At 39.9% G+C, this 24,525-nt stretch overlaps 1 protein-coding gene across 1 annotated transcript in view; it reads left to right on the top strand.

Moving 5' to 3' along the window:
* crb2a (crumbs cell polarity complex component 2a) overlaps window positions 1-24,525 on the top strand; it is a 50,827-nt gene that overhangs the window by 26,164 nt on the left and 138 nt on the right. Inside the window, exons 4-13 of the mRNA XM_044174704.1 lie at window positions 3,305-3,444; window positions 4,878-5,048; window positions 5,139-5,252; window positions 7,973-8,926; window positions 11,011-11,585; window positions 12,345-12,510; window positions 15,139-16,009; window positions 16,153-16,269; window positions 21,662-21,788; window positions 22,147-24,525. The exon at window positions 22,147-24,525 is cut by the window's right edge and continues 138 nt beyond it. Of these exons, the coding sequence (XP_044030639.1) occupies window positions 3,305-3,444; window positions 4,878-5,048; window positions 5,139-5,252; window positions 7,973-8,926; window positions 11,011-11,585; window positions 12,345-12,510; window positions 15,139-16,009; window positions 16,153-16,269; window positions 21,662-21,788; window positions 22,147-22,368 (3,457 nt within the window). The 3' untranslated portion in view covers window positions 22,369-24,525. The remainder of the gene's footprint in view (window positions 1-3,304; window positions 3,445-4,877; window positions 5,049-5,138; window positions 5,253-7,972; window positions 8,927-11,010; window positions 11,586-12,344; window positions 12,511-15,138; window positions 16,010-16,152; window positions 16,270-21,661; window positions 21,789-22,146) is intronic.

The following is a 24,525-nucleotide window of genomic DNA, read 5'->3' as shown; positions in this document are numbered from 1 at the left end:
CGTACAGAAGACTTTAAGACAAGAGGGAACTTCTTGTCCTTGCTCACTCTGATCTCTTATGACTATTCTCGGCTGCTCTTCAAGACAGTGGAATGCAACAACACCTGACTGGATCCCGAGGCCTAGCAAGCCTCATAAGACCTGCAGTGGGACCAAAGGCACACAGAACATGTTGGAAAAATGCAGATATCCAACAATTCCTACAGAAAGAAGCCTGCTAAAAGGAGATCTGTGCCATCTCTGAGATCCAACACGGCAAGGTTAGAAAAGAAGAAAACCTGGGCCTTATGCAGTGCAAGGATTTAACACAGTCACATGGTGCAGAGAAGGAGAAATAGAGAGAAATAGAAAGAAATGGAGAGACGGCGCGAAAAAGACTCAAAGACTTAACTCTTAAAGAAAGAAACTCTATTAGTGAACTTAAATTGCTGATAACAGATTAAAGAGGTTGCTACATCCAGTTGCAGCGCCGGAGTCCTAACGTAACACCATGTTGCCGTCACAACCGAACTTCATCAGCCTGATTAAAGAGGAAGAGATCCGGCTCAAATGGTCATTCATTCACTTATTATTTATTCATCACTGTGTTCATATCATTCATGCATGGTTGCATTTATCCATTCATTTGTGCGTCTAGTAGTTTAGTTGTTTGTGTAGTCTAGTATTTATTGTCCTGTGTGTATAGTTAGTAGTTAAATAAACATTTACAAAAAGTTGGTTATTGTGTGTTTGTGTATATGAAAAATTCCAGTCACTGTCCTGAGCCAAGAACTCTGTAGCAACTTCAGATTGAGACAAAATTAATTAAATTGATTATTAATTAATTAATTTATCCTTGTAAAGGAGTAGTGCCCCGTTTTAAAATGAATTTACTGAGTTAAACATTGTTATTTAATATGAATGCTGATTTTATTCTGAAGTGAATGTAAACCTGCTCCTCTTACCAAAATTAAGATCATTCGATATGATCAGTTTAATGCATTTAAACCTTTAACCTGCTACATTACCGTTCAGGACTTGACAGGAATAAAGTCTGACAGGAATGCTGACATGCTTCAACAACCCTGTCCCTTATGTTTCTACCTATTTCAAAAGTTACCATAGGTAGATCTGTAAAGGTTTCTTGCAAAGATGGATCATTTGCCAACATTGGCTGAATATGCCAATGTTATAAAATCATGTCCTTGACGTTCTTATTTTTAGGGATGCTGTAAATGAGGTGTGGCTTAGGTTTAGGCGATTTTTTTACTTGCATATAAGCTTCTCTGCTTTTTGAATCCACTTTATTTTCTGCACATACAAGCCAATCTTCTTAGTAATTTCTTTCTCTAAATTTGGATAACATCTCTTCTTCTTCTTTTACTTTTATCATATTGTTCTGGAACATCACATATTCTTTTCAGTCTGTGAGTTGACTTTGAGGTAGGCTTTTCTTAAGTCAAAACCTTAAGTCCTTTAACCACCCTACCAATGGAAAGACCATTAATATTAAGGACTGTATTACCTGTTGTAGCAGAATCATGCTACTGTTGAGTTCCCTTGGCCCTGAGACACACAGTGAGACCACGTTTTCCGGCAACAGTCTTTATTTATTTATTTTTCTCCACACACAATTTTCCTTCCAGCATTGGCTGTTACGCCGACGGCTTCGGCTTCTTCTTCGGTGTCCTCAAAAGCCAGCCTCCCTGGCTGGCTGTCCTCCTCCCCAGGTCCAGCATATAGGTGAAACATCCCTATCCCTGAATCACTGAACATAGAAGCTCCATTAAGATGGATTAAGATGATGTAACCAGTCTTATTGCAAGACATTTCAATGAAAAGCAACATCACATTTCATCTCTATTTTTTATAGCCATAGAGGTTATTAAGTCCAGCTAAAGACATGGTATTGTCAATTTTCTCAGGAATAAGTGAGGAGCATTTTGGATTTGGGGAATGAATGAGGACTACTCTATTAATAAGTTTTTATAGTGATTTTATGTGGTTTTGTAATTGTTTTCTCATGATATATTTGTTTATGATGTAAAATTTTTTATGATGTCATTTTTATAATGTATCTTGTTGCTTTTTCCATACAGAGTAAGTTATACATATTTAGTTTTATATAGTTTTATATATTAATGTTTTTTCAAAGGATGCCACATCAAATAGGCACATTATGGGTCAAGGCCTTTTCTGTACAAACTTGGTACCACCCCTTAGTTGCACTTCTCCAGTTTATCTACTGAATATGGAGTCATCCATGTCCTTTATTAGACCCTCCCTTTACCTCTCTGCCAGTCTGGGACTACGACTGGCCTGTAGCCACATGACCATATACCCGGCCCACCTTTGTAGGTGCCCCATTGGCTGATATGCGTGTGGATGTATATGATTGATTGCCTTTCATACTTTTTCACCCTTTTGAATTCTTTTTTTCTGCTTCATAGATTTGATTAGATTAGATTCAACTTTATTGTCATTACACATGTACTAGTACAAGGCAACAAAATGCAGTTTAGGTCTAACCAGAAGTGCAATAAGCAAGTGCAGGATATAAAGTGTGTGCAAAATGCAGGATAGAGCAATATTATGAAAATATTTACAAGTCCTACCATTGACATTATTTACAGATAGCATTACTATAAACAGAAGTATACTGATGGATATGTACAATAATGAATTGGACTGGGCAGAACTGTAGTGCAATCAATGTAAAGTAGTGCAAATTATGGAAATAGTTTTAGTGTACAGTGTAGTAGATGAGTTACTGTAGTATTCAGTACATAGTACTGGAGTGCAAATGATGCAATATATGTATAAATAGTCTGGTAGTGCAAATGAACATGTGGTACATGTAGCAAAAACAATATAGCAGTTTTCATACCAACCCTATTTAAATGTTGTTTGTAATGTGTTCCACGATGACCCTGATGAAGGCCACAAGCCAAAACGCATTGGTCTAACATTAAAGTTGCTCTATATACTACAAGTGTTGTAGTATATGGAGTTTTGACCTCTTTTGGACAGTCAGACTTTAGGATTTTTGGAGTCAGCATCCAGTATTCATTATTGGTACTTCATTTTAAGCCTCTTTTGCATTAGCTTCAGCTTTCAGCCAGAGTGGTGGTCACTTGGTTCACACTGATTAAATTCTATCCGAGCTGAGGGCATGTTCACGTTTTCTACTGAATATCAGTTGAAACAAGAAATGGCAGTCCCACTAGTGCTTTGAGAAATCCCCTTGGTGGTTTCCTATTCAGTTATTGCTCATTGTCGGAATTTTGATATCCTGCTGTAAAAAACATGTGTGTGTCTCTTGCAGCTATGAATGTGACTGCAGTGATACGGGATTTGAGGGTGACCACTGTGAAGTGGATATCCCTGAATGTGCCTCTAATCCCTGTCAGCATGGGACCACATGTCTAGAGGGAGTCAAAGGATACACCTGCCTCTGCTGGCCAGGTACATGCTGAACACCAAGCACCAGCAACACAAGGATACGCAAAGGTTGTGAACTGAGCTGATTGGGCCGCTGTCCATGTGCCTTTGAGCCCAGAGCACTTCTAGTTGCAGGTTTTCACAAAACCACTATTAGATATGCAGGCAGCATGTAGGATTCCCACTGAGACACATACTGTCCACAGAGAAGAAATCATCTGACGTGCAACTAATACACGTAACAAGTGTACACAATTTTTTAAATTTCTTTCTATAGCCATACGTTTGAGTTTAAAACTATGCTCTGTTCTCTGAGAGTTACTCAATGAGGACACATGGAACTGCATTCATTCACTGCAATAGTAGCAACTAGTATTTTTGCTTTGCACCAGAACATTCAATCAAACCATTTCTCATAAAAGTAAGTTCATTTAAAGTGTAAAATCACAAATTTGTAAGACTAAAAATGACAATAGCAAATGTAAAATATATAAATAATATTATATAATGCAACAAATTTACATAGCAATAGTTTTAATTGGTTATTTACAGCAATATGCTGTCAATAAGTATCACCAAGACTTAATGAGTCTAGAGCCATGCTAGCAGCTCTGTGTGGATTCACAGCATGCTAATATACTTACAGTGATAATGTTAACACTGTTAATATTGAGCAGGTGATATTTATCATGTTCTCCATCTTAGTTTAGCGTTTTAGCATGCTAACATTTGCCAATTAGCACTAAACACAAAGTACAGCTGAGGCTGATGGGAATGTAATTAGTTTTGCAGGTATTGTTCCAAAACTAAGGTATTGGACAAACTGAAATTTTGACCTGATGATGGCGCTAGATGAAAAGTCAGAGGATCATCAAAGTTATTCCAATTCATCCTTCATCAATGTCTGTACAAAATTTCATGGCAATCCATTAAATTGTTATTGAGATATTTCAGTCTGGACTAAATCGGTGGACCGACAGACCTGGCCAATATGCTAACATGGCTAAAAACAAAAACATCACAATGTGACAGCTATATAATCACAGTTATACATTCAGTTGTAAGAACGTGAAAATGGATTCTCAGTTTTGTTTTAAAAATCTCAACAGTGTTTGCCTCTCTGGTTAAGCCTGGTAATGGAATGAAATGCTGCTCTACTATGATGCAATAAATGCATGAATGAGAAATTCTACATCAGACTGTGTCAGAAATGAATGAACTCGGGCAATGTGGTGGAGATGGAAGAAAGCTACTTTTGTGATATCATGACTATGCTTATGCATGTAAGTGAGGAATCAAAGGTTAATTTCTGTTCTTAGTTTATTGTTAATGCGTCCCAACTTGGAAAACAGTCCAAATCTGTGACTGATCTAAGACATGTGTGGAAAATTTAGTGTAGTTAGTGTTCGGTGTGATTAAAACAGATAAAACTACATTTTCTGTTTTGTTTACTCTAGGTTATGAAGGACCAAACTGTGAGATTGATATAGATGAGTGTGCTGAGCAGCCCTGTGAGAACGGTGGGGAGTGTTTTGAGCGTTCAGATCCATCTCACTGGGAGCTGGACTGGGAGCTCAGCTTTGCAGACGCAGCTGGATATATCTGCCAGTGTCAGCCAGGGTTTGCAGGTCAGTGAAACTAAAGACACCAATCAGAAATCTCAGTTCTCACGCCTTTTTAAATCTTCTGACAATCATTTAATTTCTTTCACATTACAGGAGAGAACTGCTCTGTCAACATTGATGAGTGTGAGTCTGAACCCTGCCAGAATGGAGGCACTTGTAAGGATAAGATCAATGGCTACACCTGTACATGCTCTGTTGGTTTTCTAGGTGAGTCTTCCACCTTGTAATGAATGGACAGAATCATCTTTTGCATGTTGAATTACAGAATAGTGTATGTACTAAATATAGCCACACTAATGTAGCACCCATACAACCACTCTGTATGTTACATACGTGAGAATGAGGGTGCTTGGGTTCGTTGTAGTTAAGGTGGATACCACAAAGGTGCACCTAATGAGTTTCTACTCAATTGTAAAACCTTTTGACAGGAATATTTAACAATAATGAGACCCAGAGATGGTTTTTAGTTTAGAAAATAAATGGGTAAAACCCTTGTTTAATGAATCAAAAGGATTTGGCAAATGAAATATAAAACTTCCCCTAAAACACAATATAAAAGTCCCTAATTATGACAAAATGTACAAAAATAAATAACCAAAAGATATCCCAAACAATTAAATAATAATCTTAATCCCTTTAAATCACACGTTTTATACCAAAATAGGGGTGTAAAAATCTTCCTCCCTTATATCTTTCCTAAATATTGAGAATGCACAGAGAACTTTACAAAAACGTGTCAAGTGTCCTGTAACAAGTGTTAGCTAATGCAGTGTTGGGCCCAGTCACACATACATGCTCACATGTTCCAGTTTACTCACCACGGTACCGATTGAACGAAGAAAAAGAGAAAAACAACGTTGCAGGCCTGTTTTGGTCTCGCAAAACATTGAGTGCGCTGAACTGACACTTACAAAACATTGAGAGCGTCGAAAAGACTGGTCCGGATACGCAGGTGCGGTGCGATGAACCAACAGCTCTGCCTCGTGTGCGCCCGCCGTGGCTAGCTAGCTCGGCTACCTCCGATCGCGGCGTCCGCTCCGTCAGACGGGTCGCCGGCCTCGTTTCTCAGTCACAAACGGTCCCCTTCTCTGAACCTCCTCTCAGTTTCGTCGACTTTAGTGGCTCTTTTTAGCGTCTTTTTCCTTCTCTCTAAACGTGCGAGCGTCCCGTGCTCCCCACGGGTCCAGCAAGAGAGAGCGAGCCAAAAAAAAACGAGCGAGGGAAAAACTGCTTCCAGCACTTTTCATCCGTGTCGCTCTCTCCCGTCACGTGTACCCCGTTTTTTTGCATGCAGCCAAACACTACTGACAATACAGCGTGAATACTCAAATGACCAATAAAAAGCGGTCACATAAACACAGGAAGGATAAAGTAATAAAAGGATAGCTGCATAAAACCTCTGATAATATTATTTAACAAAATAATATAAACTTTAACCTTTAGTTTTAATCACTGTCATGAAATAAAATAACAAATTATTGATCTCCCTTTAATCATGTAAAATAAATTAGTATTTACTTATTTGAAAATCAGTTGTCACTTATTTACTTAAAGTAAATAAACGTTTACATTTTAATAGTCATGTCACTGGGTTTTGAGAATAAGAGGGATCAATCATAACCCACCCAGTTTCCCTTACACTATAATACCCGAATTTACCACTGGGCTACACTAAAAAGAGGGCCCAGAAAATAAAAATGAAACAATCAAAATTGTTTATAGTTAATGGACTAATATCTGTAATGAACCAACTATGACAAATTTAACACTTGTTTTAACCCCTTAAATCCAACTGATTCACTGGTGGGAAACTCATGCTCTGCAGCCAAACATTGTTCAATCCCAGAGAACTTTTAAATTCTAGTGGAGATTGCAAAGGAGCCATGGATAAAACCACAATTAGTGGATGGCCTGCTCTACCACCTGTATTACAGGCATCAAATCTATATTAGAATTCCCTGGTGATCAAGGGGTTTCAAAGACTGATCATGATCTCTCCCCTCATGTCCTATCACACAACATCATCTAATAAAGGAAAAAGTGCCCAAAAAATATATTTTTTAACAGACATCTAAAATATTTCCATTTGATGGAATGGTGCAGCCATAAAAACATGGAGGACAAAATCTATAGTAACAAAAAGAGGGAATTTTGTACTAAAAATAATGTAACTTTAGAAGATATCCACTTGATTTGTCTTACTCAGACTGCTGAAGCCTCATTTTAGCTTAAGATACACTTTGGAGTATATTTTTGCACAGAATGATGGCTGTATATTTTCTCCTCTATCACTTCCATTGAAAGCACATTAGGAGGGGATCTTTTAATGGCCAGAATGAACAAGAGGAATTATTACAGCAAGCAAAACATGTTTCATTGGGCACCTGGCCATAAGAAAGACTTGAAAAATTGAGTAGTCTTTTCCTATAACTGAAAAGATACTATTTATTAGAAAAAAGACAATACCCACATTTTTTACTCTACCTGTAGGCCTACCGTACCAACTTTTGGCTGAAATTGTGCTGAGCCACAATGGGTGACATGTTCCTGCATGACCACACACACTAGTTTATTTTGACTCAATCCCACATACACTGTCCTGCTGCCAGAAATACTCTGAGTATTTGCTTCCTGGGTGGACAGTGTTCTCATGTTTTCTTTATAGTCACTTGTCTTTTCTGTGTAATGGGTTACGCAACAATTTTAAAAATAATAATAAACTCTGTTGTTACAATTTGTTCTTTACATATTTTAGCTTTGCATATGGCACAAGAATGAACTTCATCATCTCTGTGAGCAATATTGATGTGATGTCACTGTTAAAAATTTGCTTACTGGATCTGGGAGCTTTCGTTTCCAATACAGCTCTGGTACCCTCTAGTAGTCAGCCACCACCCTATCTAACCCTCAGTGTTGTCTCCCTCCAGGTGAACTGTGTGAAGTGAACATTGATGAATGTGAGAGCCAGCCCTGTCAGAATGGTGGTTGGTGTGAAGACGGCAAGGCGTCCTATACCTGCCACTGTCCTGAGGCGGAGCCAGGTGAACTTCCTTGGGGAGGTGATCACTGCAATGTGAAACTCTATGGCTGTGTGGACCATGAATGCCAGAACGGAGCAACCTGCCATCCATGGCTGGATAGTGGAAAACACGGTCACACATGCGTGTGCCCTCATGGCTTCTATGATGAGCAGTGCTCCACGAGAACAACGTTCTCCTTCTCCACTCCTGGATTCATTCACATCCAGGTTGTTCTAGAAGAAAGGACCCGGAGGGAGGTTGAGCACCATGTTCACAGTGGTTTCGGGTTACAGCTACGCTTCCGGACAACTATACCCAATATGTTGCTCTTCTACAGAGGAGATGTGGACTATCACCTCCTCCTGGAGATTGTGAACGGTGGTCTTCATGCAAAAGCCTTTTCTGAGGAGTCTGAACTGGATGTCACATTTCCTGGTTTGGTTAGTGATGGAGACTGGCGGGATGCTCATGTGTTTGTAGATAATGACGGTTTGGTCTTGATTCTGAAAGGCCCTGGCTGTGACAGGGACGGATGCAGAGTTATAGATGCTGGTGCTGATGAACCACCTTTCCAGCCCTCTGAAGCCTTCACTCATATTTATGTAGGTGGAGCACCAAAGGAACTTTTAGAGTACTCTGTAAGTGCTGCAGGCTTCATTGGATGTATGGAAGACCTGATGATCGACTCTAAGCCTATCCTACCCCAAACACTTCCAGAGGACCAAGGCCATGAGCTAGGATGCAGTAAGACTGAATGGTGTAAGCCTGACCCCTGCTATGGACATGGACGCTGTGTTGACCTGTGGACCAGCTATCAGTGTGACTGCTATCGCCCATTCCATAGTGAGAGCTGCTCTGAAGGTAAGCACTTTTACAACCATGACAGGACCCAAAAACAAAAGCAAGATACGATTTGCTGCAGCACTAACTCTGGCCACTGTTTACTACTGCAAAAATAATTTAATCTACATTACATAGACAATAAAAACATACTTATTTCCTATTTGATGGCCACCTGCAGAAAAAGTCTTGATTGCCATGGGTTTGGCATCTTCAATAATAATAATAATAATAATAATTAAAGCTGCAAGCAGCGATGAACGGGCCCTCGCCTCCACACGCTGATTGGTTGAAACATTGCAGAGTTATTCCCACTTATTGTTTGGCATGGCATCATGTGTCTGCCATGGCGACCCCGATTGACACATGAACAGATGTTGCTGTATATTAAGTGTAGACCACACAATGTAAATTTCATGTAGCTCAGATGATGTTTGCCACACATGGCTTGCTTCCTGTTGCCAGTAGGTGGCGCTATGACTACAACACAATACTGACATGTAGAAGTCCTCAGGCCAGGACTCTTATCTCTAATCAAATATGTCAAATTTTGGGCAGATCAGACAGTACACTCAAGTTACAACAACTTCCTGTTTCATAGTGAATAATGAGCCATCATGGTTTGATGAAAACTAACAAGCTTCTCTATTTAGCATCATCAAGTTCTTAAGGCTTTGCTGACCACATGTGAGGTGGATCTGGTTAACCTGCTAGGAATAATTTTTAAGCATATAGGGCCTGTAACTTCCTGTTGCCAATAAGTGGCACTAGGACTATGTCTGAATATTGGCATGTAGATGTCTTCAGGCTGGGACTCTTATCAAACATGTGAAATTTGGGGCAGATTTGACAATGTACACTCAAATTACAGGAACATCCTGTTTCATGGCAAAACATGTAAATTCGATGCCACGAAAACTCAATAGCTTCGCAATTTGGCATCACACATATCTTAAGATTAAGCCACCCAAACCTGAAGTCAATCTGTTGAATCCTCTAGGAGGAGTTTGAAAAGTTCCATACATGAAAATTGCCTAAAATGGCGTGTTGTCTCATGACCTATGACGTTGTCATTCGAGATACTGACAAATCCTTAGCACTTTAGCGTCACCTTAGTCTGAGGGTTATGCTACTAAAATTTTAAATTAATCCGATAAATCCTCTATTAGGAGTTTGCATAAAATACAGGAAAAACGCACAAAATTCAAAATGGCTGACTTCCAGTTGGGCGGTGTTAATGAAAGCCAATGTGAAATATGTCTGCAATGATAAGAGCAATGTGCGTGCCAAATTTGGTGAATATCGGAGTAACTTTATCCCCACAAAGGGCCGCTATGCATTAGGGGGCACTACAGAGCCCGCTAAACACGCATGAACCCAATTGCTGTATATTTTTCCAATGTTCACAGGTTCTGATGTGTGTGCCAAGTTTCCTGAGTTTTGGAGTATACCAAGGGTGTCAAAAATGCGTTTGAAGGCTAAAATTAATTAGGGGCAATATAGAGCCAACATGTCACACGCAAGCCCGATTGTGACATCAAAACGAAATATTTACCAGTTGGAATATGGGTGCAAAGTTTGATGACTTTTTGAGCATCCTCAAGGCCTCGAACATGTTTAGAAAATTGAAATTGACATTAGAAATCCAAAATGGCTGACTTCCTGTTGAGCAATCTCTATTGAGCTATTGAGCCCCCTGGCCACAACTGAGTCCAATCGCTGCAGAACTTTTGATTTTCGCCAGTTCTGAAGTGTGTGCAAATTTTTGTGAGTTTTCGAGCTATTCCTGGCACTTTTGTGTTCGGGCCCTAATAAAAATTTTTTAATGGTGCCTTTGAGGCACATCATATAGGATTAGTAATAAAACATCCAATAAACAACACAATAAACAAAAAAGCACCAGTAATAAAACATCAGTACAATCAACAGTAAGACATGCAATTAGCAACAGAGCATAGCTCAGCAATGAGTTATCTTGAAACAACTTACACTGCTGTGTGAACTGTTACATTGCAGTCACATTCCTGATACTGAAGTCCTAATACCAAATGTTCTAGTCCTCTTTTTCATGTGATTAATCCAAACTTCCAATTCTTTCCGGACAGAATTCCCCTCATGGACATACAGTCATGAGGACAAAGTGAGTTTCAGTGCCTACGATGTAGGTAAGAGCCACGGGAGCAACTTCAGTGTGTCCTTCTTCCTAAGGTCATTAAAGCCAGACGGGCTACTGTTCCAGCTGAGGAGACCCACAGAAGAAGAGGGGGGAGAGGTCTACTTCTCAGTCTACCTGGGGATGGGGAGGGTTTTTGTCAGCTCTCTGCCTAACAGTGCCCCACTGACTGCTCCGATATTTGTGACCACTGGCGAGAAGCAACTTCTACAGGTGGAAGTCCAACACAGACAGGTGATCTTTGAGCATGCAGGCCTTCGCTATGGAATAGGAGAGATCCCTGAAGTGAATGTTAACAGTGGGGATCAGGCCTATGTAGGAGGACTTCCAGGAGACTGGGATTCTGATGTGTGGGGGGGGCATTACAAAGGTTGTCTGCAGGACCTTCGTTTAGACTCAGTGCATATAGATGTGGATGCCTGGAACAGCTCGGATGAGGAGGAAGTGTATTTACCAAGTGATGTTGAAAATGCAAAGAAGGGCTGCGTCAGTGATGATACTTGCAAGGTAGGAAATAGTTCCTTAATATGCTTTGCTCCTTAATACTGTCACAATAATTGGACCAACATGTCAGTTTTGAGAGCAGAATAGACATGAATCTTTATACAACACATTTTACTTTACTGCAGTTCTGCTTTCTATTATGATTGAGAACAAAGGGATTATGGTAACTGCTATAGGCTTATGAAAAACAACACAGTCTCTAGAGAATTAACACTATGCTCCATGTGATATGCTAAAAATATGTACTTTAGACTTAATTTCCATTTATCTGGTATGACTGCAAGGCTGACAATGAGTGTAACCGTCTTGGAATAATGCTCCCAAGTCATAGTAATGGGAACTTCTCCCATTCTACCCATTCTACCAACATGGCACAAATGTAGCAATAATGCCTAAAAAGGTGTGTCCTGAGAAGGACTAAAAGTGAGGATGCTAAACCTGCACCTCCTCCCAAAACTCACAGACAAGCCATAGATGCATAGGTTGTACCCTCTAAATTCTAACTAACATTTTTAGCATTCCTTTAGAGGAGCCTTTCCAACCATGTCAACTTATTGTAATGCATTCACTTATTGAAATATGGACAGAATCAGGCAGCCCTGAAAACAGCACACAGAATTGGCCCTTGACAGTTTTGGCTGCCGGTCCGACACCAAAGTGAACACTTTCAAGCTTTATAGTTTTAAAACTGTTCTGATGATTATTTGCTGTCTCCTTTTCTTGTGTCTGGATTATATAAAATCTCAATGCTTACCTCTGCAGATGAAGCCTTGTCAAAATGGAGGAGAATGCACCATCACATTCAACGATTTTACGTGTTCTTGTTCAGAGGAATATACCGCAAAGACCTGTGAAACTCGTGTGTGGTGTGTTAGCGATCCTTGTGTCAATGGCGGCCATTGTGTGGACCTTCCTGATGGATATGAATGTAAGAAACATGCATCATTTTATAACTAGTCAATAATAACATTACATCCAATTATTTGTCTTGACTCTGACTTTGAAATACTTTGCCTGAGGATCTAATTAATTGTGAAGATTTTTTTCACTATATAAGCAGCATGCAAATAAATATAAAGGAGTTTGACATTTTGGGGCTTTAGGGTTCAATGTTTTCCCATTAAAATGATTTCTTCCCAGCAATATACAGTATATCAGTAAAACTGGGATTTCTCATTATAAATTTATTTACATTTTAAACACGAACCTGCAGATAGTGAATCATAAAATGTTTTTTTTTTCTCATTTGTGATATTACTCTTTCATATTTTTTAGATTATGTGGTAAGTCCTCTTAAAAGTACACCACCTCTGATGTGCAAAAAAACACAATGCCAACCATCTGTTCTTACCAGTTTTAATACATCATAGTGGATATGTGGGAGCGTATAACCATCTTTATAGTGCTGGCCTCAGGTTGATACTGTGTGTAGTGGCAGGGAAGGAAATTCTGTTGCACGCAGCTATTTCAGGGTCTTGTTTCGATGGTTTGAGGAACGGGTGCATTGTTCTTAAATGATTAGTAGTTCTAGGGTGGTCTTCTGGGAGTTAAATGCTGCTCTGCACTCAGATTTTTAGCATAAAAAGTCACTGGAAGAAACCAGTGCAGCTGAAAAGTTGTTCCAGTTATATCACCATAATAACCGCATTTCAAGGGTACCGTATTTATCAAGCGTCTCAGAATCACTGGTCCAAACAATCCTACCTCAGAGAAAGCACTTGAGAGTAATTTACAGTATAAAATGTCCTACACTGACTTTCATCAAGGAATGGGATTACTACTGGGCGAGAGTGTTGTCACTGTTTCACGACACTCAGAGCTGTAAAGTAGAAATTGTGATGACATGTTGTAGTTGTCTCACAGTTGCAGTTTGGAGTATGAGGGAACATGAAATTGCAGAAAATGGCATCACTTTTTATGATAACGTTTTATCTGTATGGGCAAATAACATAGGTAACTAGTTACTAAGATTATGTATAATGAAAATATAATGCCAAAATTAATAAATAGCTTAAATATAATAATGATTTACCAATATGGCATTTACATAATAGTCTTTAAGTAAACATTGGCAAATTAAAATAGTAGCCTAATTTGACTCCAGTGATCCCCATACAATCACATCCTTTTACAATGACAATGCGTAGATTTTACCTGTTGTAATTAGGATAAGATATCCTTCATCTTATGCAGGTGACATCCAGCCAGGGGAACAAAGCTTTAGTCCACTCTTATGTACAGTATCTTTAGAAGGAGCTGTAAGCGCAATCAAGCCCCTGCTGTAGTTGATGGTTCTGACAGAATCATCAGTTGCACAGATGCATGTTCCCTGTTCCAAAAAAGTGTAACATTGTGAGATATCAGCTTCTGCAGAGACGTGTTCTCCTCTGCATCCCACACAAAGTCAGTCACAAAAATAACTCATCTTTAATAAGCTCAATGTCATCAAGCGTTCCCAAAGTATCTCTCCTCTGGCGGAGTATCTCTGCCTGAACATCATCTTCTGCAGCCTCTAACAGGTTAGAACCCCTCTGGAGCTCCCCTAAATATCAGCAGAGATAGGAGTGATTTCTTAAGTTAGGAAAGTTGATTAAATGATTTTACTCCTAGTCTTAAAAAAAATAGGACCAAAAATGTGTCAGTCAGAATTCTTTGCCAGTTAGGAATGATTTCCTACTCTGATGCTTGATAGATACGGGCCCTGGATTGGAACATTTAACTACAACAGTTGCTTGGTAGCATCAATATACTTTGGAGAAGCCAACAGGTGCACACAGATACACAAAGAAAGACGTGATAAAAATCCCAACTTCTCACAGGTATTTTCCCCAGGTAAAGGGAAGGGAAAATTCCTGGTAAATGTCGGAATGTCAGTTTCTGGTATTAACCAGGTTTTAGTGCCACAGCAATCCCAGTTCCAAGCAGTGAGGTATACAGATCGGAACTCTGGGTCAGCAACCTGAGTTGAGGTATTGACATTTAAAGTTAAATGGCTATTGGTTCTACAACAAACAAATGCAAATCCAATTTGTCAGGCTGTTCCTTTATTAAATGAAATCAAAACAATAAGTTTCATAAGTTTAATTTACTAAAGTTTGACAAAGCAGGGTACAGCCACATAAAAACACAGTTTTTAAACAGTGAATCCTGAAATGCGTCAAAGCAGTGATCAACATCATGAACAAAAGCATGAAATTAAGAACATTTCCTGCAGGCAGGAAACTGTGCAGGGGCGATGAACTGTCCTTCAGTATGTTGGTGAGGGCCTTTCACTCAGTGATGGAAGAGAATAAGACGGAATGCTGATGATCCTGCAGCATTGTTTTTGTAGCCTCCCCAAACTGGGCTCGCATACAACTAAGGATTGGACGAATGAAGGTCAGGTATATTTGTTTTAGAACGTCACATGGGAGGTGACGGATCACTGAGGTAATGGATCCTTGGCCGTGTCTTTGAGAGCATATACTTGATGTGGGCATCCCATAACAAATCTGATGATATCTGAACTCCAAGCAGTAAAATAATAATCCAAATATTTCTCCATGTTGACCCTTAGGTGTGTACAATGCCACATTTGAGAACAACCCTGTGCACTACAGTGCTGGAGGCTCCCTGGCTGAACCTGTCTCTAACATATACATTGAGCTGCGGACTCGTTCAGAGAATGCTGTGCTCCTGAGGGCCTCCTGGGGCTCTGACCTGCTGATGGTGGGTCTGCTGGACTCTTCAGTACGGGTGGAGATCCACATTGGCAACAGTGTCGAGACGCTGACCTTTACAGGAGTTCGTCGAGTGGCTGACGGGAGCTGGCATCGTGTGAACATCTCAATGGCCGAGAAAGAGCGCAAAGCCTCTCCATGGGTCATCACCGTGGATGGAATCACAGATGCCAGAAGCATGCCGGAGCGCACAGGAAGCCTTCACTTTCTCAATGAGAAGGAGGCCACTTTAGCTATCGCAGAGAGCTTCACTGGCTGCTTGGGTGCAGTAAGGGTCGGAGGAGTCTACCTTCCTTTTGTGGATGACTATAAAGCCCCGCAGCCATCTCAGTTCCATTTAGATGGAAAATCAAAGATTCAATTGGGTTGTACCAGTTCCCCTGTTTGTCATTCAGATCCTTGTCTAAATGGAGCCACATGTGAAGACGTCTTTAATAAATTCAGCTGTGTCTGTGACTTGGGTTGGGAGGGAGAACAGTGTGAGACAGACACTGATGACTGTGCGTCTCAGCCCTGTGTTTATGGAAGCTGTAAGGACTACTTAGCTGGTTTTGAGTGCCGTTGCCACCCTGGCTATGCTGGGACACTTTGTGATGAGGATCTTGACGAGTGTGAGCATCATGCCTGTGAACATGGAGGCACCTGTCAGGATGGACCCAACATGTACACCTGTATATGCCCCAAGAACTACAGCGGCCCTCTCTGCCAGTGAGTACTCACACATCCATCTGTTTATTGGTTTGAACAGACAGTGGTATCTGTAGCTTTAGCATACATACAGTGCACACACAAAGCAACACAGAATTCTGGCTTCGTAAGTCATTGAAGCATTTTAATACCTTTTCTACTAGGTGGGACTATCCTCCAATACAGTGTGGTGAAGATGTCCAGTGTGCAAATGATGCTATCTGCAATGATGGGCTGTGGGGAGCTAACTGTACATGCATGCCAGGTTTTACAGGCAGCAGGTAAGCTCACTTTTGATAGATTTGACTCTTTTTATGTTAATTCCAAAACCTTGTGTATTAGAGTACAATGCCAAAGTCTTAAATGATCAGTTCAGCCAAATCACAGATATACATACAACATATTTTTTACGTAAATTTAGTGGTGCCTGGTGAAGCGGCAATCCTCATACTGAAGTACCTTGTTTCACTTCTCTATTTGTCCTGGTTTTGAGATATCTGTCTCTGAAATGTCTGACCACAATACAATGGAGATTACTGGAATTTAGTTTGTGATGCTCAAAGTAATGAAAAATGACATTTTATATTTACAGCTGCTTGTCTTTTCAGAACAACGTCACAGTTACTCTGGACCTCACTATGAACAGTTTTAATTGAGACTATTTCTTCAGTAGAAAGTAGTTTCATTGGAAACAGTGTGTTCTATGGATTATCTGGAGTTACAGGAATACTGTTTCTGGAAAGACGTAATGTTCTCAAAATTTGAAATTATAGTTACCATTAATTTGACAAAGCAAGACAAACTAAATTCCATTCATCTCCATTGTATTGGGGTGGAGACAGACATCTCTGAGACAGATATCTCAAAACCTGGATGAATAAAAGCAAAACTATCTGAAAGGAGAGATACCACTAGAAGGAAGTGATAAAATATATTTATTTTTATTTTGGGTGAACTAACCCTTAATGGCCTGCTCAAACTAGAATATATCAATGATAATTTGCATCAAAATTCATAGCTACACATTCTACATTTTCTTTATTTGTGACTTAAAGGTCCATTGTGTAACATTTAGAAGGAGCTATTGGCAGAAATGGAATAGATATTTATAAGTATGTTTTCAGTAGTGTATAATCACCTGAAAATAAGAATTGTTGTGTTTTCATTACCTTAGACTAAGCCGTTTTTATCTACATAGGGAGCAGGTCCCCTGTCTAAAGAGGTCGCCATGTTGCACCGCCATGTTTCTACAGTAGCCCAGAACGGACAAACCAAACACTGGCTCTAGATAGGGCTGTTTGCTTTTTTATGAGTTTCGTGGCCACCATAGTTTCTCCTAGACACTTGGAAGAGAGGGCGATGTGAGTGGTATTCAAATGGTTGCAAACTACAGTTTCACTGCTAGATGCCACTAAATCCTACACACTGGACCTTTAAAGCAGTGGTCCCCAAGCTTTTTTTCTTGTGACCCCTTAACATGAAGCAATATTTCGTTGCGACCCCTCATCAAAGGTATCTTTGTAGAATACAATGAGTGAAAAAGACCTGTGGCATGGATTGCAATAAATAATTTGAGTAGCTACAGGCCTATGGACCTTTTTAAGACATTTTGATATGTAACAGCTGTAAAAGCACAGGTGTGATAAATAACATGAGTTAATAGCTTCCTTCCATTTATGCTGTCAGCATCAGGACACAAGTATTGTATAAGCCGGTTTACTTGTCTTTCTGTCACATCTAAATGGAACACAGCCATCATTCATTTGCTCTTTTCCTCTTGTGATGAGTCAAAGTGTCTGCATTAAAAAGATTATTTGCCATTATATGAGAAAGATTATACAGTGTTGTCATTCAGTACAAGCATTAAAGACAACCTTTTTTAAAAAAATTGAGGAAGAAGAAGCAACATATTTCAACACAGTTAAATACTTGGACTGTTTCTCATTACTTCTAGTCAGTACTGCATAGTGTTGTAGCTTCTTATAATCCAAGCCTATAATATCAGTTTCACTCAAACTAATCTCTTTCTGCTGATTTCAGAGAAAATTATATCGAAAGCCATTAGATAAGGATAAAACATAACAGAGCCAAAAACAGAGCTATTAAATATTCAAACTGTGTTGTAGGTAACATGCTGTAAAGCAAACAAAAGAAGCTAGAGAGAATTTACCACAGGACATGAGAAAATTGTACGGTAAAGGTTGGGTATGCGATTCTAATCCAGTACACGTTTTTTTGTTAAATTCAGCGAATATCTCCACACAGTCCGCTAGCAGTGCGTTCAGTGTGTGCACACTGAAAAAAAAATCCTGTATTTCAGCCATGATTTGTGTGTCAGGTAACGTTAAATGACTTGCCCATGGACATTCAGCTTACTTTCTAATTTACCAAGATCTGCTGCTGTTGTGCTGTTAGCTTTAGTAGCAGGAGAGTTGTGAGCGTCGCTGTCTGGAGCTGCTGTGCTGGCTCTGGGAAACTATCCTGTCCTCTCTGGCTGTTAGCTTCCCAGCAGCAGCTGCAGCGACAGTTTGCTAACCCACAACCTAGCTAACGTTAGTTACATTACTTGCTGTGTGTTTCGCTCGATATCATAGTATTTGTCATGGTATTGGATTTCTCCAGAATCACATACCCCACCTTTAAGCCCCTTTCAGGCATGCACTTCTTTACACCTGATGGTAATTTAACATGTCGGTCTCATGTCTGAATAAGCACCCTGGTCGCTTTCAGGTAAGTCAGGCTACATACAGTCTATCATAGGCGCCTGAGCAACGGAGCAAGTGGCACAAATGCATCGCCATTATTCAGTTAGGGGGAGCTTATGAGTTATGGTTTTGCTACCCCACTTTGTCTTTTTAAAAATAAACTTATGATCAAACAGCCCCACAATCAGGTAATTATATTTCAACAGTCTATATCAATGATCGTTTACTATTTTCAGCAACTGACAAAATAGGTAATAAAAAAAAAATTACACATTTTTGGACCACCCTTTCTGTTGGTTCAGTCGAGCCCATTTGCCACAGCATGCTTTGGCTGACAATCACAGTCTGTTAATCCACACAGGGTCTGACTGAAGGGCGTAGAATTAGGTAGAGTCCCTACCAATATCCAGCAACAGTCAGCCGCAGATTAGTGACAGAATAACATAGAACAAAAGTCTGTCAAGTACAACGTAGTATTAGAGCCAATGTTAAAATAATTAAGTAAGTTAAGAATTAAGTCATAATATTATGAGAAAAAAAGAGAATAAAGTCATAATAGAATAGGCTGCTTCGAGTCATATGGGCATGTTTTAGTATTTCCTGGCAGTCTGCAGGTATTTAGATGTGTACAAAGGAAACAGTTTGGACTGCAGTCTCTGCGGCCCCCTCGCTTAGAGACCTTTGCTCTGTTTGGGACTGTCTCACTACTCCAGGCTGCTTCCCGCTGAAGCGGCTGGGAGCTGCACTTTATCGGAGGTGATGAAGTTAACATTTGTGTGGATTTGTGGTGAGATTTATGCCTGATCACAAGTGTTTCGGTTTTCCACCTCCGATGAAGAGTAGCGTATAGCCCCTTACCTAAACCTTGTCTCATCCAGTACAGTCCCAAATGGGGCTGAGTGTCTAACCCCTAACGTGGGCAGGTAGATTATTATTATTTTTATATTATGACTTTATTCTTATTAAATTACGATTTTATTCTCGTAATATTACAACGTTTTTTTCTCTAAATCTAAGAGAGCACACATATGTGGAATAGATGTTGAATGTGCAAGAAGTTTTGAACATGAGCGGAAAACTTGCTGAAGCACAGGAGCTATTAAACTCCAGGGGTTTATGAATGAATTCAAATGAATTCATTTATCATTGATGTGATGATGAGTATGTCACCAAACAAAAGAGGAGGGAAGACTAAATCATGCCTACATGTGTGTCGACTCAGCAGAGAAAAGCTGATCTACAGGAGAATACATACTTGAAAGCAATACAGAATGCCTGAGAGCCTTACTGCATTATATTCCTTGTATTTTTATATTTTGAATTGTCACCTGCCACCTGAATTTTGTGTTTCCAGCTACAATAAATGAAGACATTTCCACCATAAATTGTTGCAGAAATGGCAGAAATTGGTACAGAAAAATTCACCAGAATGCAGGAAATAAAGTGTTTAATGCTCAAAATGTTTTGAGGGTGGCCCGCCATACCCCGCTTAATAGGTGTCCCCTCCAATGTTGAAACAAAACCTACACCCTTGGGTGAGAAACATGCCCTTTAGCCCGAACTGCGCTCATGGACTGAAAATAACACACAGGAAAAGGCTAGCGTATGTTGAATGAACCTGCTTGGCCCACTGACTCCAGCCAAACCTTAAATTAGCTAAAAGTATGATTTTAATGTCAAAATGGCGAACTGATTTACGATCAGATGGGATTCGGCTGTGGAGATGGGACGTTTGCGAAGGAGCCAAATCAAAGAGTCAGCTCTTTAAAGTGTAACATGGCTATTAATATTTGGCATTGGCCATGTTGATTTTATTATTTGGGTTGTAGTGGAGGGTAAACGCACATAAACGCAATTTACCCACCTTTTCCATTCAACAAAGTCTCATAATGTGTCATTATTATTCATCTAACTGCAAGATTGAGTAGGGCCTATACAAAATAAGGATTATTTTATGTTTTGGAAATTATCCTCTCTTGTTACCATAAATCAGGTTAGGTGGTGTAGAAATGCAGGAAATTTAAATTACTTTTTTTTTCCCTTGGGGAGGACCGCCAGACCCCCCACCAGTTATGTATCTTTCCAAGTTTGCTCCCCCATTTTAATACATAACCAGGTGCCCATGCAGTCTATCATACCATATTGGTGGAGGTTGGTGGGGCCATGTGTAGCCTGAGAGGAGGACTGCAGACACTGCCTCCTCTGCATGTTTTTAGGGTAAAATAATATTTAATCTATATTATATTTAATAATCTATCATAAATTATCAGGTATCAGTATCAGTATTAAGGAAACTGAACGTGATTTTAGTAGCAGAGTAAGGTTAGTGCATCAACAATACAAAGATTTACATGGCATTTCTTTATGTTGTTATTATTATAGTAAGCACCTTGTGCCTTCTCTCACACACCAGCTGCCAAACCGAGCATTGTCTCTTTCCGTAAATGTGCTGTCATGACTTAATGAAGCCGTAAGGAACATTAACGTAAAAGTCACCTCTGTCTGAATACAAAAAGCCATCACTGTAACAGAGAGATGAAGCCAGCAACGTTACATTTTCCACATCTAAAAAGGGCTATAGTGTACCTTTTTACCAAAAAACATTTTGTCTCTTGCCCATACAGGTATGGTTTGGGATTTCTGCCTCTGAGAGTTCATTGGGACAGTAGTCACTATGAAAACTGTTCACACTGAACAGTGTAGTAACAGGGACACTGTTTCTAGAAAGACACGTTGCTGTTGAAAATGTTTCAATGCTTTAAGCAGCACACACGAAATTTCTTTCACGATTGTATTGCGGTGGATAATAAAATTTGTTTTAAATCTAATAGTAAGAAAGACTTTTTGAGTAGCAAACACTTGACTTCTCAGATAAATGTCTTTAGAAATGCTCAGAGTGGTCTAAAGTGTTTGCACAGTATCTTTATGTCCTTTCCAAATGCGGCTCCGTATATTTTCTGTCTTGCAGGTGTGAAATGGAGATTGATGAGTGTGAGTCTAACCCCTGTCAAAATGGTGGTTCCTGTTTGGATCGACTCAACATGTTTGTGTGTGAATGCCCGCCTGGCTACAGCGGTCTAATCTGTGACACTAACGTATGTTTATTACATTTTTCTTCTTTATTATTATACAAACAGATCAAGAGATGTCAATTTTTCACTTGTTGCTTGGCAACATGTAACAAACACCCAAAAATTTAATTTGTTTTCCATTAAGTTCAGAAAACATTATAAACTTGTTACAACTATGTTATTTTTATCTATGAAATGTTGAAATGGCTCTAAACATTTCCATATCCTTGTAATTTATTTATTACATTTATGTAGGATTTTCTGGTATCTGAAGCATGACATTTTAAAACAACTGCAAATGCAAAAACAACAGTACCTTTATGACATTTTAGTCCATATTTACGTCAGTAAGGAATAATCTCTGCCCTTTGTGGCTTTGCAGAAACAAGCCCATAAACAGGGAATCCCCTGGTTGGTGGTAGCCATCCCGCTGCTCTGCTTCTGTGTGCTGATACTGATCACTGGCTTGACCTTCATGGTGCTCACGGCGAGGAAAAAGCGCCAGTCGGAGGGCACATACAGCCCCAGTGCTCAGGAAATGGCTGGAGCTCGGCTGGAGATGGACAGCATGCTCAAAATCCCACCAGAGGAAAGACTCATCTGACACCTGAAGGGTGTTAAGAGGGGATCTGAGCACTGCGGGCAGGCGGACTCAAGGTGAAACTTTTACATCCTCTGAATACATGGGTTGGACTAAAGGATATACTGTATGTTGTAGCATACAGCCCCCTCCTGGTGGTGACCAGGTACTGACCCAGTGCTGCTGCTCTGTATGTTACATAATTTAACAGAAATGTGGTAACCATGTAGTTGCATTGTTTTTTGATAAAGGACATCTGAGGAAACAGCCCCAAGTCCTTTGCACCTCAGAAACTCATTGATAGGTTGAGGTAACAAGGGAGTACAATAGATACTGTAGTTTGTCTACAGCAGGGCCTTAACCTGTTTTTATAGTCCTGACCAGTGTATAGAGAACAATGTAAGGGCTTTATTTCAAGAATCACTGCACAGTCAAGTGCTACAAGCACACAAACTATGGAAAATGGCTTGTGTTGCTTCCAGAGTCAGAGGATTATGGTACGCCTGTGGTGCTGCTGGAAACTGAGTTGCATTCGTAGGGAAGTATTATCATTAGATGTCAGGGGCCCAAGCAGCATCCAGCACAGTCAAGCAAATACACAGGGCTGCAGTTTCTTTATTGGCCACTAGATGCTGGCTCTAAGAAAGGCTGTATTGGAGTTATTGGAAAAATGTTCCATCTTTTGTAATAGAAAGCCAGCACAATATATTTTTCCAGTTTTACTCTGGGTTTTGGTGGTGATTTTGACAGATACTGGTCCACTTAATAGACATGACAGCTTAAATAGAGGTATAATTACAAGTGCGTGTGTGTTTAATTAAGTGTTTCCAACCACCTGTTTTCATGTGCCGTTTAATTTGCACAAAACAAATTTGAGTTGAAATGCTGGAAACAGACCTAGTGAATAAAAGATGATGTGACGCATGTGACTTCACACAAGCTTCCACTGAAAAGACAGAAACATTTGTGTTGAGTGATGAGGAGACTGTAACCTTTCTCACATTAATACATGAAACAAACCGAAATGTCACATTTCCATCATGTTTTCTCCAACATCTGAGCCTTGACTGGAGCTCTTTTAATTCATCATCACCATCATCTCTGTTTGTCTTCTTCTGCAATGGCCACCACTGGAGAATTAGCGCCACCAGCTGTTTATCGCAATCAACCAACTCTGAATATTCACACAACAGTAATGGTGCAGCCTGTTACACTCTGTGGTGGTTGGTTGCAGCTTGCTCCTCCAACCTCAGCTCCACGTGGACTGGTTTCACATCAAACATACAAGCTTACATAGTTTTCACAACGTAGAGCGTTGGATTAAGAGCATTACCATCCTACAAAACAGCTAACTAGGATATTTCAGACTGCATTGGAATGTAGGATTGGAGAGTACAGTTTCATAACCCTGAAAACTCAGACACACAAAATGACATTGGCGCTGTCACACTGTAACTCCCGCCTTCTATCAATGATGGAATGCCATTGGACACACATCTTGCTCAATGTTCACTTTAGTTGAATTTTGTCTGCAAAACCTGGTCAAAAAACAGCAGAGCTACACTCTCTGGACTACTTTACAGCAGGGTGAGGAAGTTTGATTTTCTGGTTCCACTAACTAACAAAAATGACAGCAGTGGTAAATCTAAGCTATGAGGTTAAAAAAAGTCATCGGAATTGAGTGGGTGACATCATAGAGATTGGCATTAACTCAACTCTTTTCTCCCCACTGAGGGCAGTGCACAGTGTATTGTTCTAGCTGGAGTCATGACCAGATTAACCTGTTAGGGGACCCTGTGGGCAAAAGTTTGACCTTCCACCTACTGCTGTCTGTGCATTTAGCATGTACACACAGACTACATATGGCAGCTTTATTATATGCCCAGAGAGAGCAACTAGTACTCCTGTGCTAAATAAGAAAATGACCTGGCCCCAAGTTTTGTGTCCTTTAATGTCTGGCAATTTGATTAAAGTAACTAATTTATATAAGAATATGCACTATGTGAGCACAATACAAACTAAAGCGGTGAACTAGAGTCTGACACTAGCCCCTCTACAAGACAGGGCCACAAGATTAGCTGGTAATGCACGACCCACCTCAGCTGACAATTCCAAAAAATATTTAAAAAATGATTTTCTTTATTTTTGACTTACAAAATCCAGGATGTTTTATTCATAATG

This window comes from Siniperca chuatsi, linkage group LG18 (assembly GCF_020085105.1).
Source record: "Siniperca chuatsi isolate FFG_IHB_CAS linkage group LG18, ASM2008510v1, whole genome shotgun sequence".
Lineage (NCBI taxonomy): Eukaryota > Metazoa > Chordata > Actinopteri > Centrarchiformes > Sinipercidae > Siniperca > Siniperca chuatsi.
Note: the sequence above shows the minus strand (reverse complement) of the source record. Positions and strands in the feature narration are given on the sequence as shown.